The sequence below is a fragment of the Schistocerca nitens genome, chromosome 2, assembly GCF_023898315.1.
Source record: "Schistocerca nitens isolate TAMUIC-IGC-003100 chromosome 2, iqSchNite1.1, whole genome shotgun sequence".
Taxonomy (NCBI): Eukaryota; Metazoa; Arthropoda; class Insecta; order Orthoptera; family Acrididae; genus Schistocerca; species Schistocerca nitens.
In genome coordinates, this window is record NC_064615.1 from 913358026 (window position 1) to 913377022 (window position 18997).

At 41.8% G+C, this 18997-nt stretch overlaps 1 protein-coding gene across 2 annotated transcripts in view; it reads left to right on the forward strand.

Moving 5' to 3' along the window:
* Window positions 1-18997, forward strand: part of LOC126234706 (glutathione S-transferase D5-like) — a 49895-nt gene that overhangs the window by 13984 nt on the left and 16914 nt on the right. For both annotated transcript variants that reach the window (XM_049943451.1, XM_049943450.1), the window contains exon 2: window positions 12518-12669. In XM_049943451.1, the coding sequence (XP_049799408.1) occupies window positions 12526-12669 (144 nt within the window). In that variant the 5' untranslated portion in view covers window positions 12518-12525. The remainder of the gene's footprint in view (window positions 1-12517; window positions 12670-18997) is intronic.

The window sequence follows — 18997 nt, forward strand, 5'->3', positions numbered from 1 at the left end:
TCAAGGTTAGGATTCGTACAACTGTTATAGCAGCTGATGTTAGGAAATGAGGAAGAAACAACGAGTATTACAATCATTTCCCTACAGATTCTGTGTAAACGGGTGCAGTGTGTTTTGACTATATGATGTCAGAATAACGAGCAGATTTTCATTGACGTTTACACATCCTGTAACAGATCTTGACTGTTAATTTTAATTTTCCCCTGCAACCGAAATAAAAACCATTTGTTACGTAGTTTTATCACTTGCCTTGACCGTACTATTTCTCTAGAAAGCAGATATCAGTGATGCCAACACTCGTAGAATACTTTCAGTTTAAATCACACACAGTGGCATTTTCCATCCAGCAGCATTCGAAGATAGGTAAGTAGCCCCTGGAATGTCACTGAGAGCGATTTAGAACTACGTTTTTATCTGACTGTGGAAGAACTTTTTTGGATGTACGTTCTTTTAAAATTATCTAACTTGTCTTTAGAAAGCTTATAGTGACATGATACGCAGCATACGCTCCTGGAAAGTTTTACGTGACAAACAACACTACTTCTCTTCCAGCTCCTGTCACTATAATTGCATGAGCATCCCCGTCACGCTCTCACGTTTACTAAGTGATCCCGTGATGGGACGCGCTACTCTGCTTCGGATCATGTCTGTCTCCTCTATCAGTCTTGTTTTGTACGGTCTCATACCGCCGATAACATTGATGTAAGAGTTGAAAAAAAATTTTGTTAGTTACCTCGTTCGTAGGTAAATTATATTTTCTCCGCTGGCACCCGCGTTTTATGTCGCCGTTCCGCTTCAGGCCGTTCCGTGCAAAAATACGTAGGCACTTTGAGGCCGCTGCTGTTTCCAGCAATGAATCAATTGGGTAATCGGAGTCAAATGGATTTTTCCATCTATTTTGGTCCATACTTTACATTTTTATATTGGCTTTCAAGTGCCAGCCCGAGCACCGAACCTTGATCCTCAGCTGGTCTTCCTAGTTTTTCCTGCCATTTTCTGACATTGCGACTTCCTTACATGTAAGAGCACCATCTGTCAACAGCGGCCGGCCGATGTGGCCGAGCGGTTCTAGGGGCTTCAGTCTGGAGCCGCGTGACCGCTACGCTCGCAGGTTCAAATCCTGCCTCGGGCATGGATGTGTGTGATGTCGTTAGGTTTAAATAGTTCCAAGTTCTAGGGGATTGATGACCTCAGATGTTAAGTCCCATAGCGCTCAGAGCCATTTGAACCATTTGTTAACAAATGGTTCAAATGACTCTGAGCACTATGGGTTTCAACTTCTGAGGTCATTAGTCCCCTAGAACTTAGAACTACTTAAACCTAACTAACCTAAGGACATCACACACATCCATGCCCGAGGCAGGATTCGAACCTGCGACCGTAGCGGTCTCGTGGTTCCGGACTGTAGCGCCTAGAACCGCACGGCCACTCCGGCCGGCATTTGTTAACAGCGACATGGAACTTGCAATGTATGTCTTGTACAGTAAGGGTGCTATAACAGAACCATGGGGCACACCCAAAGCTGTTTCCACGTCTGTGGATTTATTTTCGTTTAGACAGACTTGCCTACCCCCATGTGGAAAAATTATGATGGTTTTGTTAACTTCGTAAAAGTCTCAGTGTAATCATTTTTAGGGAACAAGTAAAAGTACAAAAGAGGAGCTACACTGGGAACGCTGTAGAGATTTCAGTTACAGTGGTGTCAATTTGCATCCAAATACTCATAAAGCAGGTTGTAACAAAAGTTTGTTCGCTTAACTGCATGATCTGTTTCAGAGCGTTAGAGCTCAAGCGAATCACGAGGCCAACAAGCAACTTCCGGCTTGTTGACCACTGTGAAGCGCTCCGCAGGCTCCTCGTAGCTCCCTTTCACGTGGGACGGAGTAATCATGACGTTCCATACTGACTGGCCGACCGCTATGCAAGTATGATTGGTTTTAATTAATTGTTAGTACCTGAGGATGGGGCTCTAATGATCTGAAACAGGTCTCCCCATTAAACGAATAAATTTGTATTACAACGGAAGCGGATTCTTACTTTCCAAATGTGTTAAATCAGTTGTGGATGACCTCCACATCAAATCCTTCATGTACAAATAATTTTTTTGTCACTTCGTAACACTGTTGTAGTTAGAATTTCATCTGCTGCATTTAACTCGGGCATGGTCCAAGGTTTATTCGAAGTGAACGTAGCATTATGTTGGCAGTTACATAGGGCTTGTAGTTTATGTCACTTGCGAAGAAAGTGAGTTATATATAAAGCCATATTTCTTTTCCTGAAACACTTAACATGTTCACTGTGTAAAGGAAATACTTTGCGAACATTAATTTAAAACCGGTAACATGTTCAGTATAACGCTTTCATACTGCAGCGGAGCGTGCCCAGACAGTAAACATCCTGGCAGATTAAAACTGGGTGCCGGACCGAGACTTGACGTCGGGACCTTTTCCTTTCGCGAGCAAGTGCTCTACTGACTGAGCTATGGAAGTTCGACTCATTCACTATTTTCTTTCAAATATTTAAATTAGTAGCTGTAATATATTCCTATTCTTCTCTATAATCAAATGCTCCACGACAGAGAAAACTCGTAAAAAACTATTTACATTAATAAATATATAGTTTAAATCTGGTTTCGCAGGATAGAGCAGATCAGGTTATGGTTGTGGAGGGGGTCATAATCAGTTACTGTCAGTTGCACAAAACACACAAACTTTTATTTTCCTAAGAACCACTTAATTATACATTGCCTTAAAAGGATCAAAATAAAACAATATTGCTGAAGGCCTAGTTAAGAAAACTTGAGATACCTCCTGTGCTGAAGGTCCAAAACCACACCAAAAACAAGAACGGCTCAAGGCCTGAACACAAGTTATAAAAAATTGCTTTAAAGAATACACACGCCTGAAGGCCTTACTTAAAAGAATATTTCACATAAGAGCTCGGCTGAAGGCCACACACTGGACACTGAACAACTCAGGACTTAAGGCCCGAACAACAGAATTTCAGATAGAACAAACTTTCAAAATTTAGTTTTTAAACAAATCAATCTTAAAATTTTAATTCGAGTCAGCTGAAGGCCTTATTTTAAAATTAAGACAAACTTAATAGACGACTGGAGGCCTCGCACAGTACTTCAGACTAAAATGAAAATCACAATCTAAAACTAACGAGAAAGTGGTGCTCAGAAGTGTTCCAAGGGTCGGCCGGAGGAGGTAGCTCTAACCTAAGGGGAGGTGAGACACGTAGCCAAGTTAAATAATTGGATGGCAACCCGAATGGCTGAAGGACCGACCAACAACCTAATCAATTCCCTTCTGCCTGACCAATGGCATGACAACGAAAAGTATCAGCCGAGGTCGAAGATACCAGCAGCACTACACCTTCAAAACTGGCGCCTAACAACAGCCAAGGCACAATAACCACTCTAAGAAAAAAATATGAACCAACAATTAAAGGCTGCACACCCTGCCGGACAGCATCAACACGGTGAGGAAAAACACACTGCTGGAAAACTACACTAACGACCGGGACAGGTAACTGGAGCGTTAATGGCCACAAGGCAGAAAATACTGCTGATGCACTTCACTGATAAGTAGTAACTAATTTAATAGTTAAAGACCATACAGTAAGATGGCTGCAGAATTTCCCCGACTGCAACACACCATACATTGCCACTAAACGGAACGGCCCAGGAAGCAGCAACTGGCGATGAACGAAGAGATGTCACAGCAGTTGAGGTTTCATAACAGGTTAACTGATCACTAAACTTCAGTGCCCAGGTTTGGTGGGCAACGAACTTTGTAGCTTTCGCAGCTAGTGCCTCCCAATCTGACCACGCGTGCACGCCACCAGCGGTCCAGGGCTGACCGCGCATCACGGAGACTTCCTCACTGTTCTGTCCCAACTGACTGACTGCCACACACACACCACCACACAGAAATACAGTGGGCACACCAAAGATGCTAAAGCAGTACTAGTATTGATAAGCGCTGCTTCTGCCACTGACCAAGACAAGTCAGCAACTCATTATGGCAGTAACTCAGGGAGAAATAAGACGCCACTCGGTGTGACAAAATGACCATTAGTCTCTCTACAGACCGTACTACTTTACATATAATTCCACCACGATACTGTCTAAACATATGGACACAGCCACTATAAAAATTCCTACACCAGTTCTTTAGCAATTGGTGTGCTAAAATATGTCATGAGGTGCTCGTGGCATAAGATGTGTGAAATGTAAAGGAAACTCCCAGGCTGTCTTAATGAATGACTCTTGATTTCATGCCAACCGGAGTGGCCAAGTGGTTCTTGGCGCTACAGTCTGGAACCGCGCGACCATTACGGTCACAGGTTCGAATCCTGCCTCGGACATGGATGTGTGTGATGTCCTTAGGTTATTTAGTTTAAGTAGTTCTAAGTTCTAGGGGCCTGATGACCTCAGAACTTAAGTCCCATAGTGCTCAGAGCCATTTGATTTTTTTTTCTTGATTTAGTGAACATGAGAAACTTTTATTTGTGTAAAAATGCCTCTTTGCTCACACATCAGTCTTGTTACGTTACTAACGGAAAAAAATCGCAACACAAAAAAAGGAAGTCGGTAGGCGTGTTTCTAAAGGTACATCTGAGAGATATGATGTCTATTCAAATTTCACACCATTACGTAACAGTGTCGCTAGTAGTGTCGCTATGAGGACGTAAATCAGGTTTGCTTTAAATACACGCTGTAACGATCGTGACCGTTAGTTACCTTTAGATAGACTTGGTTAGTTAATGTTAGTCAAGACTGCATGTAAGGCGAAAAAGACCCTTTTGTCAACACTACGCTGAATTTGAACGAGGTCGTGTAATAGGGCTAGGAGATGCTGGATGTTCCCTCTGTGATATTGCAGAAAGACTTGGCTGGAATGTAGCCACTCTATATGATTGCTGCCAGCGGTGTTGACGAGAATTTACAGGTAAAAGAAGACCGTGCTCCGCATGGTTGCATGGCTACCGAGAGGAACGACTATCATGTTCGGCGTAAGGCGCATCGTACTGTATCTGCAGCAGCAATTTGAGCAGTAGCTGACGACAGCACAGTGACATAACGAACTGTTATAAATCGGTTACTTTAAGGACAGCTCCGAGCCAAACGTCCTAAAGCGTGTATTATACCGACCCCATACCATCGCCATACGCGTCGTCATTGGGGTCAGGCGAGATCTTTGGGAGACAGGGTGGATGTCTGTTGTGTTTTCTGATGTAAGCTGGTTCTGCCTCGGTGCCAGTGATGGCAGTGTGTTGGTTAGAAGGAGCGTACTTGAGGGCCTGCAATCAATGTGTCTGCGTCCTAAGACACTGGAACTACACCTGGAGTTACCGTCTGGGGGTGCGATTTCGTATGACAGCAGAAGCACTCTCGTGCTTTTCCAACCCACTCTGATTTCAAATTTGTACGTCGGTCTGGTGACTCGGCCTGTTTTGGTGGTATTCATGAACAACTTTCAAGGGGATGTTGTCCAATAGGATACCGCTCGTCCATATATCGCAGCTGTAGCACATTATTCTCTCCAGAGTGTCGACATGTTACCATGGCCTGCTCGGTCACCAGATCTGTACGAATCGAGCACATATGGGACATCATCGGACGAAAACACCAGCGTCATCCACAAACAGTATGAACAGTCCCTGTATTGACCAATCAGTTGCTACAGATATGGAACTCCATCCCACAAACTGACATCCGGCGCCTGTATAACACAATTCATGCACGTCTTCATGCTTGCATGCAAAAATCTGGTATTTAATCACTTAAATATGTTACCTAGACTTAGGTATTCCCAAAATTTCATTATTCGAAATTAACATTTCTTTGGCATTGCGATTTTTCTTCCGTCAGTGTGCTTTTTATCATACGAATTCATATTAACTGTAGGGAATGTCGCAAGGTTTGTAATAGTTATCAGTTTTATTTATTTAGGAAATTATGATGGCCAGATTGGGGCCATCAGGCCTTATTTTAGAGCAAATACCGCAAACATTTCTGAGCAAACGTATATGTTTTTGCGTAAGTATTATTCTAAGTTCCAACTTATCCTAACATCAGTTCAGTAGCCGAATCACGAACATCGATGTTGCTCTTTCCATTTCGTTACTGCCATCATGTTCGGCCGTCGTCTCGATCTCTGTAAGAACAAATTACGTAATTTCGTACTATACTATATTAATAAATATCCTCCTGTTTACCAATGAATGAATAAGTTATCATTTAACTGGATTCTTATTTCATTTACAGTTATAACCAGGGGTGTGTGTTACGAATGATATGATGTAATATTGTAAGGAACACAGTTGCAATTAAAAGTTTTTCTCTACACTACACCATAGAGTATAAAATCCATGTGAACGTTAAGGTACACCGGATGGAACTGATGTCTTCATCATACGTGTACAATTTCTCCTGAAGTCACGCGTCCAGCCGGCCGAAGTGGCCGTGCGGTTAAAGGCGCTGCAGTCTGGAACCGCAAGACCGCTACGGTCGCAGGTTCGAATCCTGCCTCGGGCATGGATGTTTGTGATGTCCTTAGGTTAGTTAGGTTTAACTAGTTCTAAGTTCTAGGGGACTAATGACCTCAGCAGTTAAGTCCCATAATGCTCAGAGCCATTTGAACCATTTTTGAACCACGCGTCCAGTAATGTGGATTCGTACACGCATTTCATAGACATCTTAATAATGCTTTGCTTGAGACTTTGAAGAAGTAAGTGCAATGGCATTTCGATTGTTGGCATCAGTGTCACAACTTTGATGCTGCTAATTCTTTTATTATAGGAAAAGAATGGACAGCCGCCTTTTTCGGTTTAGTACCGCACTTCATCTAGTAGCTGAGCCTCCTTTGTAATAAATTACGCTGCGCCGGTATTGCGAAGTGGCTTCATAGTAAGCCAAAGTGAAACTGCCCCGAAAAACATTGAATTTGTAGCTATGGCACGCATCAAATTAGCAATTAATCTAACATAAAATATTTTTAGGAATAACGTTCTTCAGATTTTACTTTCTTCTGTACTATGTTTAGATTTCGTTTATGCTTAAGAAAACCGTAATATTGTTCGCACATATCAAATTTCCACATTTTAGCTTCTGTTGCTATAGTTTCCAATTGTAACTACATCAAAATAAACAAAATGGTTTTAGAAATCTGAGCAATCCATAACTAATGACACATACTCACGCATATAATTTGTAACTGAAAATTGTTTGGAATTTGTACTAATTCAACGGACTGACTGGCAGGACAGTCCCATAAATATAAAATATATGATAAATGTACACTATAATACGTGACTCGATATTTTTGAATACACAAAGAGCCACCTACTGCCATGGTAACTATAGGGAGGCCTTTGTGATATTTAGAAAAAGTATTTTTCCATTCTCTGGTTCTGTCGATTTGCGTCGGCAGAAGCAGCGGTTTCCCACCATTGCTGTTACCAATAAATAAATGTGTGGAAATAGAGCAAATAAATTCAATACTACTGTTTTATCCACAGCGCAAAAATTTAAACAAATAACGTAATAATGATGTCACGAAACAATGACGGCATGATGTGGCCAACGTACAGTACACAGTATTCAGTGCTCAGTTTCTACTGACTGCACACCACCAAAGAGCATCGTATATCGTAGACAAGAGCATCAAATAAAGCTTTGTTTGTATCCGTTCTCGCAAGCGGGCTTTGTCAGCTTTATGGAAAAGTTATTCATTTCCATTCAGCTTCGCTTTCAGTAAAGTGCAGTATGGTAAGACGCTTGATTGTTTTCCTGTCTGCTTGCCAGTTCAACGTGAAATATGTCAAAACAGAGAAAAATTGCAGCTTAATCACTTCACAGTGACAAGATGAGGAACTATATTTCTCAAAATGCATTCGTATTTTTTATTTCCACTTGTAAATTTTGAGAAAAAGTTTCTGCCATGAAAACACACAGATTAATATTTTTAAGTACAGTTTCACTTTTTATTTTATTTTATTTTGTTTTTGTTTTTGTAACTGGTAAACAATTACGGAAATTTCAGGTTCAATCCTACTCGCTATGTACTATAATAGTCAACATCTTAGAACAGTAACTTTTCTCAAAAAGTTGCGACGATAATTCATCTGGAACTTCTGCATTCTAACTAGAATATTTCTGCTCCAAATTTAATTTTAAATATAAAGAACAGCCAGGATTTACGTTCCTAATTAAGTCGTTAATACAAAGAGTAAAAAATATAAGTTTTTAGGCAATTAGCTCTCATAAAAACAAGACATGACACAGATCACTTACCTTCTCCTTCAACGTGAGGACAAAACGAAACCAAATACCTAATAGGGAGTATTTTACTCTGGCAGATTTGCGGTCTCCACTGAAAACAGATAAGACCTTATTCGTTATTTGCATTATTTACTGATCTTAGCTGGTCCACGTCTAATACACGGTGTTCAGCGAAGGAGTCTCTGATTTCAAAATTAAATATTTCGAAAACAAAGGTTGACAGAAGAGTGCAGCAAATGATATGTTTATTGCGAAAACTGTTAGAATTTTATACAAAAGTTATACATAAGTTTGTAAATAGATGGAGAAGTCCTGACGGATGGCGTTGTATGCTGTGCAAGCTCTTACAGTATCAGCGTACATAATTAAAATCGTCCTCTGCAGAGAGTCTATGCCATCACATCACAGTCTTTTCGAAATATCCATCGCTCGCAGTATGGAGGTGACGACACCAAACAACGAAGTTTGCCATCACATCCTGCAGTGTAGCAACGGAAATGGCTTTAGATGACACACAGATCGTCGATTGAAGCTCGTCCATCGTGGTGGGATGGTTCCGGCAGACAGCGTCTTTCAATGTGCCCCACTAAAAGTGGTGAGTATGGAGGCCAATCTATCCCTGCCCCAGTAAATTAGCAGCAATCCATCGCAATGGCTTCCTTCCCGAAGCACACACCAAGAAGGTGCGATGTGATCGCCCCATCTCGAATGAACCTCTCTGTGCCCGATCGATCCTCCAGTTATAAATGGTTCAAATGGCTCTGAGCACTATGGGACTCAACTGCTGTGGTCATCAGTCCCCTAGAACTTAGAACTACATAAACCTAACTAACCTAAGGACATCACACACACCCATGCCCGAGGCAGGATTCGAACCTGCGACCGTAGCAGCAGCGCGGCTCCGGACTAGAGCGCCCAGAACCGCACGGCCACCGTGGCCGGCCCTCCAGTTACAGCTGTGTGACGAAAAACTATTCCGAAACTGCAACGTAACGTTCACTAGTGATTTCTCATGAAAAAAGGGCCTATATTGCATCTGATGCATACCGCAGCCCAAACAGAAACTTTGAGAGAATGTAGTGGTTTCCCTTCACACAAATTGTGATTTTCGGAAACACAGACTCGCCAGTTCTTTTTATTCACGACTCCGTTCAGGAGGAAGTGTGCATCATCTGCGAAACATATGCAGTCAACATTAATTCCTTCATTATCAATCACTGAGAGAATCTGGTTCGCAAAGTCAGCCCTCTGCCGCATAGCTCGTACAGGTATGGCCTATTGGCTTTGAATTTTGACTGGAAACGTGTAGGCTCTGTCTCAGTATTTTCTGCATGTTGGAAAGCTGCAAATCAGTCTTTGCTGCAGTTCTTCGGACGGATTTTCTCGGATTTGCTGAATAATTCCAGAAACGGTGGCGACATTTCAGGAGTGACTACAACTGGCCTCGAGCCAACATTCCCCTCTATATTATAAGCAACGCTTTCTGTCCGTTGGAATTTGGCTAAGTGCCTGCGAATGGTTTTGTCATCGGGTTCTTATGGTACATTAAAACTGGGCCTCGTTACGGCACGACTGTGTTCTAAACTGTAGTATTCCAGCACCAGAGCCGGCCTCTGTGGCCCAGCGGTTCTAGGCGCTTCAGTCTGGAACCGCGCGACCGCTACGGTCGCAGGTTCGAGTCCTGCCTCGGACATTGGTGTGTGTGATGATCTTAGGTTAGTTAGGTTTAAGTAGTTCTAAGTTCTAGGGGACTGATGACCTCACATTTTAAGTCCCATAGTACTCAAAGCCATTTGAACCATTTGAACCAGCACCAGAAAAACACGTTGTCCAGTGGGATGTCCGATTTGAACCTACATTCACGTTTCGATGGTGAACCGGTAGCTCTGAGCTGCGGCGCAGCACTTACAGGCACTACGTATTGTGATCACAGCGTCATTTGTTAGCAGGTTTCAAACTATTTCGAAACGTTTGTGTAAAATTGTTACACCTTTCATAATACCCATACCGTTTGTTGCGCTCGCCTATCGATCACATTTTTCGGTCTATTTAATTTTGAAATCAGGGATTCCTTCGCTAGACACCCTGTACACATAGAGTATTCTTTCAACATCAAAGTTATATCATACATCCTCTAATGCTTACATGCTGGTAATATACTTCAACCAGTTAGGGCACAACAGTACTCAGTCATCTCACTTTACGCAGCCTATTCCATTTCTTGTTGACATTAGCAGGTCCATTTCGTTAAAAAGTTGTATGCACAGCGCTCATTAAAATTGCCTACAATAATTTTAACAATTAAAGTAGGTAAATACTTTGACATATATGAATAACTGCTGACAGCATGAGGGCTGATGCTGAACTCAAATATTAAATCACATTGGCTAGGTACAGTACCTGTTACCATTATGGCCTAAAATACCATATAGTTTTTCGGCAGAGCCCCTCTAGCACCTACTGCGTGACCCCACATCTGCATACCACAGAGACGGTGACACTTGTCTACTACAGATGAAAGTATATGGTGGTGCAGATTAACTTCTGATCATACACTGATGCTCCAAAACATTGAGACCACCTGGTTAATAACGTGTTGATTCGCCTACGGAGGCGGAGCACAATATGGATTCGAGAGGTCCTGGGTAGGGTTTCGGAGGAATATGGCACCAGATGCTTACGCACAGGTCAAGGAGTACTCAGATAGTACGGGTCGGTGGTCTGTGAGCATGGAGCTGACGCCTGTTAGCCTCCCTGATGTGTCCCATCGGGTGTAGGGCAGGAGAATTTGGTGTCCAAGGTATCAACAAGAGTTCACTGTCATGCTTCTCAAACCAATGTAGCGCGCTTCTGGCACTGTGACACGAAGTTACCCAGCTGGCGGATGCCATCGCCTTCGGAGAAGACAACAAGCTTGAGGGTACGCAGGTGGTCCACAACAGAGTTGATGTAATTTACAGCTGTCATGGTACCTTCGATTACTACCACAGGTCACATGGAACCCAGATGAATGTCAACCCGCAGCTAATGCTTTTCCTACCGGCCTGTGTCAATGGCGCTGTGTATGTTCGGAATCGCTGTTCACGTGCATTAAGGCGTATCCAGATACGACCATAGACCTTCCGTAACAAAAAGCGTAACTCATCTCTTCAAACGATATGTTTTCAGTGATGCACGGTCGAATCTCTATTATCCCGTGACCACGAAAATCGTAACTGACCATGTTTTTGGGTCAACATGAGAAAACGTATAGGCTGTCTGCTGCTGACTCCACTGTTCAAAAATGTGCATTCTACTCCAAGCACTTTTTCCTGCACCATGATTGATTCCTCTTGTCTTATCTGCTACAGATCACGTATCTGTCCTGCTTTTCATGATGGGGAAGTTTATGACCTTCACGTTCTGTGACGAGGTATGTACGCTCAATGCCTTTTCGCCTACTCCAGTTTCACGGACCTTCATCCACTTTCCATAGACGCTCACGACAGTAGCACACAAACAGTTGACCAGTTTCTCCGTTTCCAAGATGCTTGTTTTCAGTCGCCGGGTCATAACAGTTTGCCGTTTGTCAAAGTCCCTTAACTCGATTTCCCCGTTCGCAGCCCGTATTGTCGTTGTAAGGAATCCCAGTTCATATCAGCTCCGTTTGCATACGTATCGTAGATTCCTTACCGAGTTAAGTGTCCGCAAGACCAGACACGCGGTGGCCAGTCGTCATAACGTTTCAGCTCATGTGTGTTTTTAGAAAATCACTGTGCATCGCATTTTCACATCATGAAAGTAAATTGTGCACGCTTCAGAGTCTACTCTAATTAGCCACATACACTAAAAAGAACGTCAATGAGGTATGGACTTATAACAATATTTTCATTTTGTATTCTCCTGGAGGGCAAAAGCTTCTTAACACAGGTGTGTGAGAGAAAGAAACTGCTCCCTTACAAAGTGATGTTAGTATCCAAGTAACCTTCAGTGTCATTGTCTTTTTACAGAATTTAAGACAGGTGATACTGTGACGTAAATCAAACTGAAAATGTCCGGCTGATTATAACGCTAGTTCAAAATAAGCTGCACCACTTCTACTCTTATATTTCGTATTTTCTTAACAAAGTCAGAAAACGTACTTGTGTTCTCCTGTTTATTGAACAATGCGTCAAGCCCAAACTGGTGTGAAGAAAAGGCTACTTTTGCGAAAGTTAATCATTTAATGTTCAATTTATTTTTCAGAAATCAAAATGGCTCCGCTGATTCTTTACAACCATCCCTTGAGCCCTCCATGCCGTCTGGTACGACTGGTCGCCGGTATCATCGGTGTTGATCTCAAAATAGAGGATGTAAAGGACGTCTATAAGGACTTGAAGACGCCTGAAATGTTGAAGGTAATATGTGAGTTACTGTTTACCTAAACTACCTTATTCATTGTCGGCCGCTGTGACCGAGCGGCTCTAGGCGCTTCAGTCTGGAACCGTGTGACCGCTAGGGTCCCAGGTTCGAATCCTGCATCGTGCATGGATGTGTGTGATGTCCTTCGGTTAGTTAGGTTTAAGTAGTTCTATGTTCTAGGGGACTGATGACCTCCGATGTTAAGTCCCATTGTGCTCAGAGCCATTTGAACCACTTGAACCGAATTCATTACTTATAGGGCGCACATAAATGCTTCTACAAATTTTGATGGATGAAAGTTCATATAGATGGACACTATGTAAATTACTTCGGATGACAAAAGGAAATTTCATACGAAATATCCAGAAATTCGCTTTAAGTTGCTTACAGAATTAATGGAAAACCATCTATCTCTATGGTCTCCCAAATAGGACGCCAACGCCTCACCGCTACGCCACATCGATCGGATGCTTTGCATGAGACAGTGCTCAAAAAACTAAGTTATCATTCCAGGGTGCCGTAAACGCCACCATTAGCTTTGACATCAGTGGACTTCTTTTCGTGGGGCAATCAGAGGAATTTGATTTTGGTATATTCTAACCGCGTGCAGATGATGGTGGAAGATCACGTGGTTTGCCAAAAAGCAGAAATCAGTAGATGTACTTACTGACTGGTTGCTGAAAGTGGATGTCATGCCTTCACCACTGTAACAGTGAACAATAACAGAGACTCTCGGTATCTAAGGGGGCAAAGGTTATATAACACTGCAACAGCATTTACGTAGCTTATGAAATCAAATACCAAATTTGGTTTATTGCGTACTATGCCCCAACAGAACAAATAGTCCTGTCACGGAAAAGCCACGTATAACACTTCTTTCTGCTACTGCTATACCATAACCTTAAAGTTGAAGGCAGGTAGTGAAATAAAACTATCTTGTTAAAGCAATTATGGTATAAAGTAACAGAGCAGTGTTACCCTCGGAGAGGAATTTTGTTATGTTGACCGTATTGTACCTAACGGAGGTGGCTTATCGGAAGTGAAAGTCAGAATTACGTGAATATTTGAACAGTAACAAACAATATTTTTGCCTAGCTATACTGTTTAAAGAATAAGGAAAACGGTCACCAGCCTAATTAGGCAAGAGAAAGATTAACGTTCTCGTTTAAGAAAGTAGGTATGAGTAACTTTAACGGACAAACACAACCTAGACTTGGCCACACGCGAGTGCGATGACCTCTGACACATACATATGTTTACGGTAAGATTGAAGCTAACAGCTAGAGCAGCACAAACTATTTGCAAAAATATAACAGATACCGAAACACACTATTACTTTCAGGGCTTGTTCAAACTGAACGGTCTTTATAACATTACTATTAACATTCACTGCAGAATCATTAATTGGACATAGGTTCAGTATCATTGTTCAAACATTTTCCTATCTGGCATGAAATAATAAATGTAGTTTACTGCAAAATTATGAACTGGTCACAGGTTAAGTATCTCTCAACTAAATACTATTCTGTTTAGAATGAAAGTTAAATGGAATTCACTAACAGGTTACTTCTCACTATCTTTTGAATAAAGAAATCATGATTTTCGTAAATAGTGGTCTTCCCGTTACTTTTTACCTAGCATTAGCACAATAGACAAACTGTGGATCCTGTTATACTATTAATATGCACTTCCAATACACAAGAGAGACAAACACTTAGCAATCATGAACATATAATTTTCTACTGTTGCAGTTTTCCACTTTTACTACAGTGAAACACAATGTTGACAAAATTGCAAGAAACTGACTCACCTTTTAGAATTTATTACAGGTAGCACTATGATCGTTAACTAAGCAAAACTTTATAAGCCTCAGTCTCAAGAGCTTTTAATCTTTAAAAGAAACTGCAAATTGTCTTTATTACCACAGTCTTCTATTTGCAAAATAGGAGGCTTTGAAACTTCACAAAACTTTAAATTAGACTGTTTCCATCCCTGGGAGGCTTTCACAAGACTACATTTACTACCTCCCACAATTTCATTAAATCCACGGTAAATCTGAATACTCCCTTCTTACCAAAGATCAAACAACATTATTTAATGTTCTGAGGCTTTCATTTTTTCCACTAACTAGGACACTCAGTAATCATAGTTTAAATGGAGAGGAACCTGAGAGGTGTTGTGATAGGGAAAAAATCAAGGTAGGTACATGAATTCAGTTATAAGTTACGTTATATTTGTGCACACTAAAACATCCAATAAGCTGATCCTTCACTGTACATTATTGTAGCATTCCGATACAGTGATTGCGCAATGTGGTGGCAACTGCATGTTGGTAGGTTGATTTGTAGGCAGAATTGCTGGACTCTGTCCCTGCTTGGTGGCGATGATGGATACCAATTCCAGAATCGTTCCAGCTATTTATCCATCCATCCGAGGCATTGGAAAGTGGCAGAAAAGCCTCTCTCGGAACCAGCACAATATACAATTTTAACATGGCAATGCACAGTTTGGTAGCTCGTCCCCAACTGACTCTTGTTCCACGTTTTCTACCTAGGCCAACCACAATTTGCTCGCGCTATCCAGTTCCGTTCCCGAGGGGAACCACACTATCTCTTACAAACAAGATAACTAAGAATGATATTTTCACTCTGCAGTGGAGTGTGCGCTGATATGAAACTTCCTGGCAGATTAAAACTGTGTGCCCGACCGAGACTCGAACTCGGGACCTTTGCCTTTCGCGGGCAAGTGCTCTACCATCTGAGCTACCGAAGCACGACTCACGCCCGGTACTCACAGCTTTACTTCTGCCATTACCTCGTCTCCTACCTTCCAAACTTTACAGAAGCTCTCCTGGGAACCTTGCAGAACTAGCACTCCTGAAAGAAAGGATATAGCGGAGACATGGCTTAGCCACAGCCTGGTGGATGTTTCCAGAATGAGATTTTCACTCTGCAGCGGAGTGTGCGCTGATATGAAACTTCCTGGCAGATTAAAACTGTGTGCCCGACCGAGACTCGAACTCGGGATCTTTGCCTTTCGCGGGCAAGTGCTCTACCATCTGAGCTACCGAAGCACGACTCACGCCCGGTACTCACAGCTTTACTTCTGCCAGTATCTCGTCTCCTATCTTCCAAAGGGGACGAGATACTGGCAGAAGTAAAGCTGTGAGTACCGGCCGTGAGTCGTGCTTCGGTAGCTCAGATGGTAGAGCACTTGCCCGCGAAAGGCAAAGGTCCCGAGTTCGAGTCTCGGTCAGGCACACCGTTTTAATCTGCCAGGAAGTTTCAAGATAACTAAGAATTCTGAGGGAAGGTCAGCAGTTTATATTACAGCAAACAAACACATTAAATAAAACAGAACATTTTCACATACTGACATTTCTACAAAAAATTATTCACACAGAAATTACAATTATACACAGTAAGTTTTGTTCCCTCCAAATGGGACAAAGAATTTAAATGACAGATATACTACATTGCATAGAATCAAACCACGACATCAAAGTTTTAACAAAGAAAGGAGTATACAGTTTTATGTTATCGATTGAAACACATTTACAGATGCTCAATGTTATAACACTAAACCAAAGCAAAAGGCAAAATAAATCCGTACAGCATTAGAGCCATGGTGTTACAGTTAGACTTGATATCCATACCTGTGTGTTTCAATGCTGAAATAGAACAAGGAAATTTTTTCTCTTATTTCTCGCTTCTTTCTTCTCTGACAATGATTTGTATATTTTGTAAACGTTTGTTTGGTTCTTGTGTACCAATGTGCACAATTTTTATTTAGTCACAATTTAAACAACCACAGAACAAAGGACAAATTCGGAAAACCTGAACGCGCTATCTGTGCGGCAGCGAGCAAACTTTATTTTGGAAGTATAATACCAGGAAGGCCGTTAGTCCTGGCGAAGTAGTTACCAGCATAGCAAGTAAAAGTCCGTGTAGCAATCCGAAGACCAATCCAGTAGCGAGCAGCCAGGATCCAGTGCTTGACGAGGACGACTTCAACAGTATTCACTTGGCAAACACCATGTAAGTTGAGCTCTTGCCCGCTCCTTATAAAGGCATTTTGACCTCTAAGTAGCAGAACCAAGTGAGTCACTGCAAGCGCCCCTATAGTCACTTGCCGTGCACTGCAGCCTCTTTGACTAGAAAACATCGGTATCTTCTGTGGCGGAATCGACGTCGTTATCCGAACGAGATACAAGGGTATATGTGAAAAATGGAAAACTGCGCCATGCTTCGCAGTCAAATCAGAACGTACACCCACATTTAAATCTATGGGCAAGTCGAGTCAAAGGTTGGAAGATGACGACATACCGCCTTCAACAAGACCACATCTAAAAAGGCACTGGGGATTTTGAAGCCAACCTTCAGGAAAAGAAACAGCAGTACTTACTTGTTTGAAATGTAACTGTTACAACTTCACTTTTTCCTACAGCATCACCATATGCAAGGTGTTCCGAAATTCCCGTTCGCAAACTTTTAGGACTTGTAGAGGGGAGTGAGTACAAAATACGAGGGTTATTCAATAATTAAAGAGACAAATTGGTTTGGAGAAAAAAGAGTTTATCTTTACAAAACAATACTTTTCCTACATTACAACATAATCCCGTTGAACATTTATGCACACGTTCCAAAGGGCTACAAGCTTTTTTATTCTGGCTGCAAAAAACTCTTTATCATGATGTTTGAAACAATTTCCAAAAAACTTTTTCACGTCCTCGTTGTCCTGGAACCTCTTCTCACATAATGCCTCTTCAGTGCACCAAAGAAATGGAAATCACTAGGTGCTAAATCAGGGCTGTAAGGGGGATGTGGCAGTACTTCCCAGCCCATTTTGTCGATTGTTTCACGGGTTAGTTGAGCAATATGAGGACGTGCGTTGTCTTGCTGGAGAATCTCTCTCTCAGGGCTAGCGTCACCTTGTTTAAAAGTAAATCCGAGTAGTATTGGCTGTTCACTGTAAGCTGCTGTTCAAGATAATTACAAAAAAATTGGACCTTTAGCATCCCAAAACATCGTCAACATGACTTTTCCTGCTGATGCTTGGGTTTTGAATTTTTTCTTGACAGTTGAGTTGGTGTGCTTCCACATCAAGCTTTATCGTTTTGATTCTGGCTCATAATAGTGAACCCAAGTTTCATAACAAGTTAATATTGTGTTGAGGAAATTCTCAACTTCTCTTTCATAACGTTCGTTTAGCTCTGTGCACACTGTCAATCTTGTTTCTTTGTGTAGCCGCGTCAACTCCTTTGGGATCCACCTTGCACTTGTTTTTCGGTACTTCAGCTTGTTACAGATAATGTTATGAAGTGTACCATTACTAACTTGAAGCTTATTAACTACCATTTCCACAGTCACACGGCGGTCAGCACGAATAATGCCATCAATTTGACTTTCAAGTGAGGGAGTTGAAGCTGCTGCTGGTCGGCCAGAACGGTGTTCGGCAGTCACTGAGTCGCGACAATTTTTTATTTGCATGATTCATACAACCTTCACCATAAACTTTAGACATTCAACAGTATATATTCACTGGTTTCTCGCCTTCAAGAAATAAAAAACGAATAACAGAACGTTGTTCAACTAATGTGGACGTTTCAAGCGGACTCGCCATCTTGAAATGTACTTTTGAGGTTATAAACAAAACAGTGTTGATACATCAGCTGATCAGGGCTCATCCCAGTGATACCAACTTAAAGCCATAAAAGTATCAAACTTGCCCTACAAACAGTTTTTCCCCCAGACAATTTGTCTCTTTAATTATTGAATGGCCCTCGTATTTTCAACAGGAACCCATGTTGGGAAACGTACCGTTTCCGTTCTACGACGGTTTCAATTGTATGTGTAACGCGTCCACGTCTGCTGAGGGAAAGAAAAAACTTTCAGAGGCTTGTGCTGGTATACAATAGGGTAGACCCGATGACGTGTACTACTTCTTGTGGGTCGAAAGCAAAGTTTACTATATGAGACTCCTGTAGAGACAGAGAAAGAGCTGCTGTAACGAGTTCTGGCCGCTGCGCTGGAAACTGAAGGATGGTTTAGAGAGTGTGTACCAGAACATGCTTCGTAGGTACAGTGTCTGTAACAACGTAGGTGGTCGCCATATCGTGTCGCTGTTGTAATACATCAGTACTATTCTGTACGTACAAGATATTGGGCTCTTTTTTGATTCCGAATAGCGTAAATACGTAATGTTTATGTGTTAATACAATTGTGCTTAGGTGATAGATGTTTTGTTATGTTTCTTTTCGAATTATTACCTAATAATTGTAAAGCGTCATGCCTAATTCAGATCCTAATGCAGAAGTGGATGAGT